Genomic DNA, 13,532 nt, shown 5'->3' with positions numbered 1-13,532 from the left:
TGTTTTCATCAGAGTAGTTGTAAGTTTACAGAAAAAATCCTGCAGAAAACAGAGTTCCCATGAACCACCACCACAAGTTAAATTTTGTGTATATCATGATTTAAAGCAAAAGTTCAATTTTTTTTTGCATATCTATATCTAATTGTTGATGCAGCATTATTTCTTTGAATATTTCTTCCATCCCTTTCCCCTCTTTCCTCTCTTTTAGGGAGTCTGCTTACATGTACACATCACCTCAAGTTGTCCCACTGATTGCTCTGGTTTTTGTTGTTTCCAGTCATTTTTTATGTATTTCACTTTAGTTAGTTGCTATTTTTTTGTCTCCAGGTTCACTAATCTTTTCTTTTGCAGTGTCTAATCTGCTATTAATTCTATCCAGTGTATTTTTTTTTTTTAACATGGGCAGGCACCGAGAATCGAACCCGGGTCCTCTGGCATGGCAGGCAAGCATCCTTGCCTGCTGAGCCATCATGGCCCACCCTATCCAGTGTATTTTTTAAAACTTCATGCGTTGTCCATCTCTAGAACGTTCATTTGTTGTTGTTTTTTTTATATCTTCCTCTCTTTATGTTAGTTTTCCTCTAGGTTTTTACTATATATAACATATTTATAATAGCTCTTTTAAGATCCTTGTCTGCTAATTCCATTAACATTATTATTTCTGGGTCTGTTTCTTTTGATAGGCTTTTCTCATGCTACGAAGCATATTTTCCTTCTTTGCGTACTGATAATTTTTATCATTTACAATATTAATTTTATTTTGTTGGGCGCTGGATTTTGTTTTATTCATTTAAAGTCTTAGGCTTTGTTCTGGCTCATTGTTAAGCAACTTAGAATCAGTTGGATTCTTTCAAGACTTGATTTTAAGCAGTTTTGTTGTGTGTCCAACCTAAAGAGGAGCCTTTAGTTTAGGGCAAAGTTAACCCCACGGTAAAGACGATACCCTCCTGAGGTCTCTGCCTAATGCCCCATGTGTTACAGACTCTGTACTCAGACTGGTGGGAACACAAACGAATGCAAATCTATATAAACTTGTTAAACTCTGTATAGACTCTCTCTCATCTTTGTAACTCAGCAAGACTGCTGGTCTTTGTCTAGGTTCACCCTCTCTGTGCTGAGATTTAGGAACTGCCTCTGGGTAGTCAACTAGGCAAACATAAGGGTTACCTTGTTTGTTTCCCTTCTCTTAGGGATCACAGTCTGCATTGCCTATTCCAACATTTAAAATAGTAGTTTCATACTCACTGTCCAGTTTTCTAGTTCTTTACAGCAGAAGGGCAATACTTATAGCAGTTAATCCTTCACAGGTGGAAGTGAAACTCACTTCCATTGCCTTGTTTTGAAACATCTTGGTCCCTTAGCTGTAAAATGGGGGTAATATCCTCAAAGGATTGGGTACTCATGTTACAAGAAAAGAAAAATCCAATGTTGGGGAAAAAACAGTTATTGAGAGGTGAAGAAGAGGAGGAGGAAGAGGAAGAAGAAGACAGAAGAGGGAGAGAGAGAGAGAGAAAGAAAAGAAGGAAGGAGGGAAAGAAATGAGTGGTCCTCACATCCAGCTCACATGCAGAGTAAAAGGCAGCACTTCTGCTGGTCCAACAGCCTGGTGGACTTACTTCCAAGCTAAATTCCAATGCTCAGCTCGTAGAATTCACTTAGCAGCTTCTTCCATACTGGGACTAGACTTCACATTTAAATAGGAAAATTCCCTGTCCAACCAGGTTCTGTTTGCTTCTGCCAGCCTTAAATTGCACCCTCCAACATGATTCTTGCAGGTGTTGATTTGCAGTCCAGTGGCACCTGGGAACCTCTTCACTCTTAAATTCTGTTTTCTAAGGTTGGACTTTCTGAGAAACCCAGGGGCAATCCTAGAACCATAAAATGTAAGGTCTGCCAGGGCCCAAGAGGGGTAGTCCTAGCCTCTAGGTAAGGCAACAGAAGTAAGCCACAGTGGTTATTTAAAGGAATCTTTTCAGTGAGCCACTGACTCTCAAATTGATTTTCATAAGGTATCCAATTTCCTAAGGAAAAGGAGAAGACCAGGTCCTTTGTCCATTGTGGCTTAAGAGGTTAAAATAAACAGAGAGATGCCTAACGTGTGATGGTAGGGAAATTTCTGATTTCCCAATCTTGTCCTTTGGAGCAATTCACTGACAAAGAACCAAAAGTAGTGTATGTTTAGCAATAATTTTATGTTTGTGTCTTTGGGTTGTCATGTGTTTATCCGCAAGTATTCCCATGCTTCCTGCCTGTGTTGGGCAAAGAGAGGAATGGGATGGTGGGTGGAGGCAAAAATAAAAGATATTAGTTCCACCCAGTGCCTGATTAGCTCACTGTTAGCCTACCCATGTGTTTGCCAAGCTCTGACTTGCTATATCCCAAGCCAGAGGGTCTGTGTTTTTATTTTATGGTTGACAGGATAGTTTTCTCCATATTTACAGAAGTAAACCCTCCTTCCTCCACAGCACCCTCCTTCCTCAGCAGCAGATAAAGAATTATGAGTTAGAGAATGCATGCCTTTGCAAATATTCTGTGTGTGTGGTGGGGGGAATAGGGGAAGGGCACGCCTGTGTAATCAGGAATGAAGGGGTTTGAAAACCTAGACTCAAAAGCAGGCAAGAAATAGACAACCAGTACCAATTCAGGGTGCTTCTCAAGATAAAGTTAGTTTCCATATCCCTCTACCAGGTCATTCTACATGTTTGTAACTGGAGGGGCCCCTAGGGACAGGATTACAGTTTACTAGGAGGGGCAAAGGATTAAATATAAGAATGGAATTTCCCTTCGATAAGGAGAAGCCAAGATTTATTAAATCTGTTGATTTTGTTGTTGTTTCCATGGTTTCCTTTTCTCTCCAAATATAATTTTTTTACTGAGAATTGCATAATAGGACATTAATATTCACAGTGTACAGTTATCATCTGTGATTATTTTTAGGACCAGCTTATCAACTGTGGTCCATTCCGGATAAGAACTTTATTGGGTTGGATTATAGAGCTCTCCGACCAGAGCTACAATTCTTTGAAGTAGAAAAAGCAGCCATCTCACTATGCATTGAAAGGAAAATCTGCTTAGTATTTTTATGCTTCCTACTTTTTTAAGGAGGGTAGAAGAGCTGGGGAAAGAGGGGGAGGATAGAGGAAACTTTAGAATGATTACATTTGCAAACTTTTCTTGGCCTAGTGTTATCAGACAATTCAGATCCTTTACAATGAATGAAAGAGAAATTCATTCACTTGCTCATTCATTCATTCATTCATTCACTTAGGGCAGAGGGAAGAGCATGTGCAAGATTAGGTGGACTAAAAAACCATCTTGTGATATCTATAATAGAGATTGGGCCAAGATGGCGGCTTAGTGAAGTGTGGGATTTAATTCGTCCTCCAGAGCAGCTAGTAAATAGCCAGCAACAGTACAGAACAACTGCTGGGGCCACATCAGTGACCGGACACACAGCATATACCAGTCTGGACAAGCTGCAGCGGCCGGCACCCCTTCCCAACAGCCTGCTTCCCAGAGGGGAAAGGAAAGAGACTTTACCAGCAGCAGGGGCTGAGCACAACCAAGCTCCAATTGTGGAGTTAATTAACAAATTCTAACTACTAAAATAGGCCCCCAGCTCAGCTGGACCTCAAGTCAAAGTGGAAGTTGCTGGTTTTTACCCCAGTGCAGAGGGGGCAGGGCTGGCAGAAAAAGAAAAAAGAAAAAAAAGAAACACAGGTTTTTTGGGAGCAGATAGCACATAATACTTGAAAGGGTCTTGGCCCTGAAAGAAAGGAGGGAGCACATAGGACCTGAAGATACACAAAGCAACATACCAACTTAAGCTCTTGATTGGCACACCCAAGGAATGGGGTCCTGCTCTGAAAAGAATTTTTCTTTTTTGTGGCTGTGTTTCTACAGCTTGACTACTCTTTGGATACAGCTGCAAGGCTTCTCAATCTCAACTGCTTCAGGCATAGGCAGAATTAAGCTTGTTTGAGTGTTTGTCTGGAGCCTGTGCCTTCCACAGGAGAGGGGTGGGGCCCTAAGCTCAGGTGGATTCCCTCCCACAAGGAATTCGGAACCCAGGGTCTGGAAAAGTGAAGCATTAAAGCCATCCTACAACCTCTCTTCTATCTCAACCACACCCCCAGCAGGGAGGATCTGCTGAAGTTAAAGGTACTGCATCACCTTATGCTGGTGGGACACACAGGCAGAAACATGCCGCATACTGGGCTTCATAGGAAAGCCTTTCAGTCTGCTGGGTCTCACCCTCAGGGAAAACTGATGCAGGTGACTCTTTCCTCCTGAGAGGAGGCCAGTTTGGTCTGGGAAAATCTGGCTGGGGTCTATAATACCAAAGCAGACACTCCTAAGGGGAGAAAAAAGGCACCATACAGGCAGGGCAAGAAACAAGAACTGAAAAATTCTCCCCTGTTAAACAAAACCTAAGCTTGAGGTCCAGAATACGCTGAACTGAATATCGAAGAACAGATATACAACAAAGTCATCCAGCAAGAAAATCCTAGGTAAAAAAAAGTGAAAACAGTCTCCAGAATAAACTAATTAAGGTGATTAAATGCCTAGACGCTAGCAAAAAATAATAAATCATACTAGGAAATTTGAAGATATGGCCCAGTCAAAGGAACAAACCAGCAATTCAAATGAGATACAGGAGTTGAAACAATTAACTCAGAATATTCAAACAGACATGGAAAACCTCATCAAAAATTAAATCAGTGAATTGAAGGAGGATATAAAGAAGGCAAGGAATGAACAAAAAGAAGAAATCAAAAGTCTGAAAAAAACGAATCACAGAACTTATGGGAATGAAAGGCACAGTAGAAGAGATGAAAAAACAATGGAAACCTACAATGTCAAATTTCAAAAGGCAGAAGATAGGATTAGTGACCTGGAGGACGGAACATCTGAAACCCAACAAGCAAAAGAAAATATAGGGAAAAGAATGGGAAAATATGAGCAGGGACTCAGGAATTGAATGACAACAGGAAGTGCATGAATATATGTGTTGTCAGTGTCCCAGAAGGAGAAAAGAAAGATAAGGAGGAGAAAAACTAATGGAGGAAATTGTCACTGAAAATTTCCCAACTCTTATGAAAGACTTAAAATTACAGCTCCAAGAAGTGCAGTGTACCCCAAAGAGAATAGATCCAAATTGATGTACTCCAAGACATTTACTAATCAGGATGTCAGAGGTCAAAGAGAAAGAGAGAATCTTGAAAGCAGCAAGAGAAAAGCAATCCATCATATGCAAGGGAAGCCCAATAAGACCATGCATAGATTTCTAGCAGAAACCATGGAGGTGAGAAGACAGTGGGATGAAATATTTGAATTGCTAAAAGAGAAAAACTGCCATCCAAGGATTCTATATCCAACAAAATTGTCCTTCAAAAATGAGGGAGAAATAAAAACATTTTCAGACAAATCACCAAGAGAATTTGAGACCAAGAGACCGGCTCTTCAAGAAATACTAAAGGGAGCACTAGAGACAGATACGAAAAGACAGGAGAGAGAGGTGTGGAGAAGAGTGTAGAAATGAAGACTATTAGTAAAGGTAAAAAGAAGAAAAATTAGATATGACATATAAAATCCAAAAGGCAAAATGGCAGAAGAAAGTACTTCCCATGCAGTAATAACACTCAAGTTAATGGATTAAACTCCCCAATCAAAAGACATGGACCGGCAGAATGGATTAAAAAACAGGATTCACCTATATGCTGTCTACAGGAAACACATCTTAGACCCAAGGATAAACACAGGTTGAAAGTGAAAGGTTGGGAAAAGATATTTCATGCAAATAACAATCAGAAAAGAGCAGGAGTAGCTATACTAATATCCGATAAATTAGGCTTCAAATGTAAAACAGTTAAAAGAGACAAAGAAGGATGTTATGTATTAATAAAAAGAACAATTCAACAAGAAGTCATAATAATCATACATATTTATGCACTGAGCCAGAATGCTCCAAAATACATGAGGCAAACTCTGAAAAGAGAAATAGACACATCTACCATAATAGTTGGAGACTTCAATTCCCCATTCTCATCAATGGACAGAACATCTAGACAGAGGATCAATAAAGGAACAGAGAATTTGAATAATACAATAAATGAGCTAGACTTAACAGACATTTATAGGACATTACACCCCACAACAGCAGGATACACCTTTTTCTCAAGTGCTCACGGATCATTCTCAAAGATAGACCATATGCTGGGTCACAAAGCAAGTCTCAATAAATTTAAAAAGATTGAAATCATACAAAACACTTTCTCAGATCATAAAGGAATGAAGTTGGAAATCAAAAATAGGTAGAGTGCCAGAAAATGCACAAATATATGGAGGCTAAACAACACACTCTTAAACAGCCAGTGGATCAAGGAAGAAATTACAAGAGAAATCAGTAAATATCTTGAGGCAAATGAAAATGAAAACATGATATATCAAAATTTATGGGATGCAGCAAAGGCAGTTCTAAGAGGGAAATTTATTGCCCTAAATGCCTATATCAAAAAAGAAGAAAGAGCAAAAATATAGGAATTAACTCTTCACTTGGAAGAACTAGAGAAAGAACAGCAGACTAACCCCAAAGCAAGCAAAAGGAAAGAAATAATGAAGATTAGAGCAGAAATAAATGAAATTGAGAACATGAAAACAATTGAGAAAATCAACAAAACCAGAAGTTGGTTCTGTGAGAAAATCAATAAGATTGATCGACCCTTAGCGAAGATGATAAAAAGAAGAAGAGAGAGGATGAAAATAAATAAAATCAGAGATGGAAGAGGAGATATAACCACTGACCCCACAGAAATAAAAAAAATAATGAGAGGATACTATGAACAACTTTATGCTAATAAACTCGACAATGTAGATGAAATGGACAACTTCCTAAAAAGGCATGAACAGCCAAAATTGACTTGAGAAGAAATAGACAACCTCAACAAACCAGTCACAAGAAAAGAAATTGAATCAGTCATTAAGAAGCTCCCCAAAAAGAAAAATCCAGGACCAGAAATTTACATGTGAATTCTACCAAACATTCAAGAAGGAATTAGTATCAATCCTACTCAAACTCTACAAAAAAATTCAAGAGGAGGGAAAGCTACCTAACTCATTCTACAAAGCCAACATCACCCTCATACCTAAGCCAGACAAAGATATTACAAAAAAAGAAAACTACAGACCGATCTCTCTTAAAAATATAAATGCAAAAATCATCAACAAAATTCTTGCAAATCAAATCCACAGCATATTAAAAGAATTATACACTGAGACCAAGTAGGATTCATCCCAGGTATGCGAGGATGGTTCAATGTGAGAAAATCAATTAATGTAATACACCATATCAACAAATCAAAGCAGAAAAACCACAGTCGACTGATGCAGAAAAGGCATTTGACAAAATTCAACCTGGTCAATCTCAGCACTCTATCTTTCTTAGTTAGGGGGTAGCAGCTTTGAAATCCCAAAATTAACTTTAGCAGTCACTGTTCAGGTTGCAAACAAAACACTGAAATCGGCAACCTGCCGAAGAACCAACGACTGCTCAGATAACACATCTGCGATTGCTGGAGGAAAATTATGTAACTGGGCTCCTGGGCTCCTTCACACACCCTGTGCTTAGCATTGTGAGGGAACTATGCAAATTTTGTGGGTTCCTTCCTAGGAAATCGCTGTTCATGATATTCACGCTGTCTAAACAGGCCAACCTCAGGAAACTTTCATCAGATTCTCCAAAACTGTAGTTTCAAATGCTGGGTCCTGCTGATGTGTTCATCAGCCCATGGCAAAATGAAAATTATAGCAAAATGGCACTTAAAGCCAGATTTCTATAATTTAAAGATTGTCCTTTATTATCACTCCATGAAATTCCTCCATCTTTGACGTTAAGAAAATGGTAATAGATGGTAGGTTTTTAACATCCTTACCTTGCAAAATAAAAAGTTAGCAACTTATACTATTCTGTCACATTGTTTTTGATACTTCATTGCCAAACTTGAGAATTATTTCTAAATCAAACTAGCACAGTAGTAGCACAGTAGGAGTTACTTACTGCCTTCCCATCTGAATCTAGCCATTAAGCTATTCCCTTGAAGGCTAGAAATACATTTGCTCTGAAGAGAAAAAAAGTTAATTCCAAAAATGAAAGCAAATTGAATGTGTAGATCAGTCACACAAAGTTGACTAGGCTAATAGGAAAATCCAAAGACTTTCCAAACAAGAACTGAGAAGAGATCCAACAAATAGGGCCTTGCAAAAAATCATTCCAATTTATACAAAATAACATGAGACTGTTAAAGCCAGTCTCAGATTCTTTCAGTTTAACCCTGGGCTTTATAAGCAAGGTAGGAAGGAAGGAGGGGAGGAAGAAGTCTGAGGAAATTAAAATTCAGATTGCAAGTAGAAGAGTTAAGGTTTAAAAATAACTGTCTTCTGAAGAAGGGAGTTACTAAACTCCAGGCTGAAAAACCCCATCAAAGAGCTAACTTCATGCTGCAGACAACAGTCTCCCATGGAAATGAAAATAAGTACCACGTTTCGATCGAGACTTGGAGGTACATTTGGTATGGCAGGGAGAAAGCCTGTTGTGCAGACTCTTTGATGCGCTATGCCTGCTGTGGGCTTGAGAGTTCCTGAAACGGCACCTGACAATCATGCTGCACACTAGAATCACCTGGGTCATTTTAAAAAATGCACTTCCAGGACTTGCTCCAAAGAAGTGGTGACATATCCCCTGATATGAGTGTATTTCTAAAGCTCTGCAGATGAAAATAACATGCATCCTGGGCCAAGAATCACTGTGCAAGAGGAAGCAATTCTTTAGTCACTACAGCTGCTTCTGTTGCGATGTTGGACATTTCCACCTCCACCCTCCTCTTCTTCCAGCTCGAGACCCTCTTCATTTTGGGGTCTAGAAGGGGTATGTTTTGTTTTCCCACTTAAACAGGAGCTCCACTAGAGCAGGACCGTTGTCCTTCTAATTCGCCACTGCATCCCCAGGACCTAGAACAGAGCCTGACATGTAATGAGCCAGTGTTTACATCGTTGAAGGCCTGCCTGCCTGTCTAATGGGGGTCTTTATAGTGCTTCATCATTCTTCTGAAACTTTGGTGATTTCCCCTCCTTTGACATTTTTACTTGGAGAAGAACACAGGGTATAGTGAATTTTCCAGTTCTTCGCTATGGAAAAGTGCCTGGAATCAGCTGAGTCCCATCTGGAACTCACTTTCCCATCTATTAACCCTACAAGCCCCTATTGAAGTCGTCCCTTAGGAGCATGGTTTTCCTCTGTGATGCATAGCAGAATCACCTGCTGGCTTTTTAAGACTTCCAATATTTTTGCCCAATTGGAGACCAACTGTATCAGAATCTACAAAGTGAGATTCAGGCATGTGTAATCTTAACAACTCTGACTAAAAATCACCACTTTAGTAAAGGCAGTGGTTTTCAAAATACATCCCTGAGTTGGCAGGGTCAGTATCACCTGTGAGCCTGTTAGAAATGCTGATTCTCAGGCCTCACCCTAGTCCTACAGAAACTCTGGGAGTGGGGCCCAGGCAGCAATCTGTATTTTAACAAGCCCTCCAGTTGGTGCTTATATACACTCAAGATTGAGAAACTCTGCTGTAGGGCATCTCCTTGGTGCATACTTGCCATAAAACAGAATATTTTGTCAAAGCCACGGTATGGAGAAGGTACCTAAGTGAATGGTATCTGGTCATTTTCTACCTGTGTGTTTCAATTAACCACTCCCAGCTTGTCTTCTGCTGCCCCTCTGTTGACAGATTAATTCAGCAAGCCTCTCTGTGTTTGCACTCTCCTAATCCACCTTGCCCTTTCCTCTCCCAGTCCTCTGGGCAGCCTTCAGGGCTCTCTTTCCCTTTGAGAGTCAGATTATCATTTACACTGCTAGATTAAAATTATCTGTTCATTATTTCCCTTTCTCAAACTATAAACTCCTTAAAGGCAGTGATCTTATCTTACTCAGCACCTAGCACAGAACCCAGCGCAGAATAAGCAGTGAATGTTTTCTATCAAAACTGAGAATGCAAAAAGATCTCCAGCAATCTTAAGGGCAGGCCAAATTTAATGATAAAATCTAACAGAAATATACTCACATTTAAAACAAATAAACAAAGAAAACATGTCTCAATCTAAGTATAATGTGGGAAAAAGATGATTCACCACCATCAGTAGAACATGTGAAGAAAGAAGTCTGTGTGTGCCATGGGTATGCGCCATGTGAGTCAGCAGCATGGTACAACTGCCTTCACGGAGTGTCATAGTCTTGTCGGTTGGATCATGCTGGAGAGTCATGTTCCAATGTACATGGCCATACTTTAAGAGGGGGTGAACCATCTCCAAAGGAAGGCACCTAGAATAGAGAGAAGTGAGCCCCAACACGTGAGGAACAGTTGAAGAAACTAGGGGTATTTCATCTAGAGGAGACATGGGGGCATAATAACTGCATTTAAATACCTGAAGAGCTGTTATTGGGAGCCTCAAAATGCAGAAGTAGGCCAATGCCTAGAAACTCCAAAAACAACCTCCTCACAGATCTACAAACAATGCAGTAGGTTGCCTTGTGAACTCCAAGTCCCTGTAGAGTTCAACTAAGCTGCTGGAAAGAGTTGTAAAGAGACCCAAGCCTCTGAAGGAAATTTGGTCTAGATACCTTATTTAGATCCTCATCAACCTTGAGACTTGGTGACTCAAGAGATCACTAAGTTCATGTTTATTGAATGTTGGGAGGGGTCCAGGAGTGCATCTTCTGATAGGACTGCCTTTGCCCCCTAGGGGAGAAATGACAAATTGCCCAAATAGAAGTTATCTCTGGGCTAGAAGTCAGACCCTTCTGGTGGGCTAGTCACGTACTACATTGTTCACTTGAAATATACTCAGGAAAGCATTTAATAATATATTCAGAGCCTTCCATTTTTTCATGTTTTTTTATGGAAAGTTGAATAAAGCAATTGCCTCTTTCCCTGTGCTTTTGTGATTACCTCTTTCCCTTTGCTTTTTTGCATTTTAGTTCTGGAGACCCTGGGTTTCTGGGAAGAAGTCAGCAGGATCATCTCAAGATCAGAGCTGATCACGGGGTTCCCCTATACCTTCACAGCTCCAGGCCTGCCCCAGTATCTCCAGAGCCTCACTAAACTAGCCATAGCAGCAATATGGGCAGTGGCAACCAAGGCTGGAGAACAGTCAAGGAATGTTCCCATCTCCTTCTCTCAGCTGTTGGAATCTGCCTTCCCTGAAGTGCGCTCACTGACACTGCAAGCCCTGTTGGAAAGGTTCTTGTCAGCAGCCTCTGGGTTTGGAGAGGAGGGACTGCCACCTTTGCTATGCAATATGGGAGAGAAGTTCTTGATGTTGGCTATGAAGGAAAATCACTCAGAATGCTTCTGCAAGGTAAAGTCTGTGTGCTGACCATCCCCTTCCACTCCTCACACTCTTTGGCAAGCCTACCAGAAGGATAAGATCATGAAGGCAGTATCAGGTTAAGGCTCTCCAGGGACAACAGAAAGTAGATTCAGTCTCTATATGGTGCTTGGGATGGCTTCACGCACAGAAGAGCATGCACAGAAATGAAAATATCACAATATTGGTATTGATGATAGATTAACTCTGGGATGTTCAGGGAACAGATCATTGAAAATTGGTTGCAGTATGTGTCAGCAGGTAGTCTGTGCTGACATGGCTATTTGGAGGCAGATGGCTACTTGGAAGAAATAATCAGAAGGAAAGGGCACTGGTTTAGGGATCTGGGCATCTAGGCTCCAAACCTAGGTCACTAGGGACCCTCGGGTTTAGCATTGATCTACCCTGCCTCTATCTCACAAAGGTATTAATGGGGAAAATAAGTCAATTGAAGCTTTTTGAAAGATAGACCCCCTTGGCAGTGTAACTGATTTTTCTTAGCATCTGGAAACTTTCCTGTGTATTTCTTTTTTTGTATGGATTTGGCTCTTACTTTCTACATACAGATTCTGAAAATTCTCCATTGCATGGACCCTAGTGAGTGGCTTCCCCAGACATGGAACTGTGTCCATCTAACCCCAAAGGAGTTCTTGATCTGGACAATGGATATTGCTGCCAATGAAAGGTTTGCTTCCTGATTCTCCTGTGTAAACTTGGTACAATGTATGGTCCTGTTGATCAGGTTTGGAATGAGCTCACCCAGAGGTCCTGGCCTAAGGACACAGGTCCTATATTGCTTTCTAAGTCTCAGCCTAGAGTCTTTGTTCTAAGCACAAGCAATAGAATGTCACCATTTCACATTAATAACCAAAAGGTAATTGCCACTGCAGGCATTCATATAGCCAGGAGGTGGAGATTTCCAGTGTTCACATTTGCATGGAACTGTCTGCAAAAACCATCCGTGTATAAAATATGTTTGACTTTATTTTTGTGGGGTTTTTGGCTTATGTTTTCTAGGTCTGAAATTCACAGTGTAGCTCTGAGACTTGCCTCCAAAGTGCTTGCCCACCACATGCAGACGTGGGAGGAGGTAAGGCTGATTCTTTTCCCATCCTGGGTCTGGGCTGTTGAGCTCTTGTTTACCTGGAATGTGTCAGTAAATGTGAACTGCTTCAGAAGGCAGAATCACTGTGACATCTTTGTTTAGCCTCTACAAAAATATTGTTCATGTTGATTGTTCACTTTGCGTGTAACTTGTTAAGAATTTTTGAGCACCACTTTTGGCATTTCTTTTTTCTTGTATTGGGCACTTTTAGTTAGAGTCCATGAGGGTAGCATAACCTTCCCCTCTTTTTCTATCTAGTTAGACTGTCCCATATTTAAAGAGGGAAAAAAGCTATCAATTCCAAGAATATTTAGGATTGCACCAAGTGAACTAAGTATGAAAATGTATCACTAAAGCTTAAATATTCCCCCAGAACATGGCCAGACTGGCTCAGGATGGAAGCCTGGATGTGCCCCACCTGATTTACATGTCCCCTGAGGTTAGGCTAAGCAGCTTCCTGGGAAGATGCCTTCAATCAACAGATATACTTACTTAGATACATACAAGAAAGATAGTACCATCCGAGAATTATTATCATTATAAGTCCATCAATACCACAGTAAAATTACCCAAAGATCTTGATTACACCTTTGCACACTGTAATAGTGATGGCATAACATAGCTAACGCTGAGTCCTTACTATAAACCCAGCACTATAGATACTGAAGACACAAAGATGAACCAAGATTAGAGAGAAGTACAGTCTAGTGAGAGAAAAGGAGTGTAAAATAATTATGTTAAATAATATGAATGTGTACATGGACTATAAAAATCCAGAGGAGGGAGGTAGTGTCTGGGGAAGCTGAGAAAGACTTAATAGAGGAGATTGTTAAGTTCAGAGAACCAGGGGCTGAGCAGAGAGAAAACTAGAGGATAACAATTAATAAGCATATAAACAGTTTCCTTGGGTCTGTCATTCAAACGTGGACCAGGTAGCCAAGCTAGGAGATGCAAAAAGTCAGAAAAGCCATGGAGATGATAGTAGGCAGCGTAGTGAGAGGCC

General features: G+C 40.5%; 1 protein-coding gene across 6 annotated transcripts in view; it reads left to right on the top strand.

Moving 5' to 3' along the window:
* THADA (THADA armadillo repeat containing) overlaps positions 1-13,532 on the top strand; it is a 456,651-nt gene that overhangs the window by 386,573 nt on the left and 56,546 nt on the right. For 5 of the 6 annotated variants that reach the window (XM_077134100.1, XM_077134099.1, XM_077134098.1 and 2 more), the window contains exons 32-34: positions 11,036-11,415; positions 11,991-12,109; positions 12,442-12,514. In XM_077134100.1, coding sequence (XP_076990215.1) covers positions 11,036-11,415; positions 11,991-12,109; positions 12,442-12,514 — 572 coding nt within the window. Of the gene's footprint in view, positions 1-11,035; positions 11,416-11,990; positions 12,110-12,441; positions 12,515-13,532 lie in introns of those variants that run through there. The other variant, XM_077134101.1, reaches the window with a different exon arrangement.

The sequence above is a fragment of the Tamandua tetradactyla genome, chromosome 17 (genome assembly GCF_023851605.1).
Source record: "Tamandua tetradactyla isolate mTamTet1 chromosome 17, mTamTet1.pri, whole genome shotgun sequence".
NCBI lineage: Eukaryota > Metazoa > Chordata > Mammalia > Pilosa > Myrmecophagidae > Tamandua > Tamandua tetradactyla.
The sequence above is the reverse complement of the archived record's forward strand: the minus strand, read 5'-3'. Positions and strand labels throughout refer to the sequence as shown.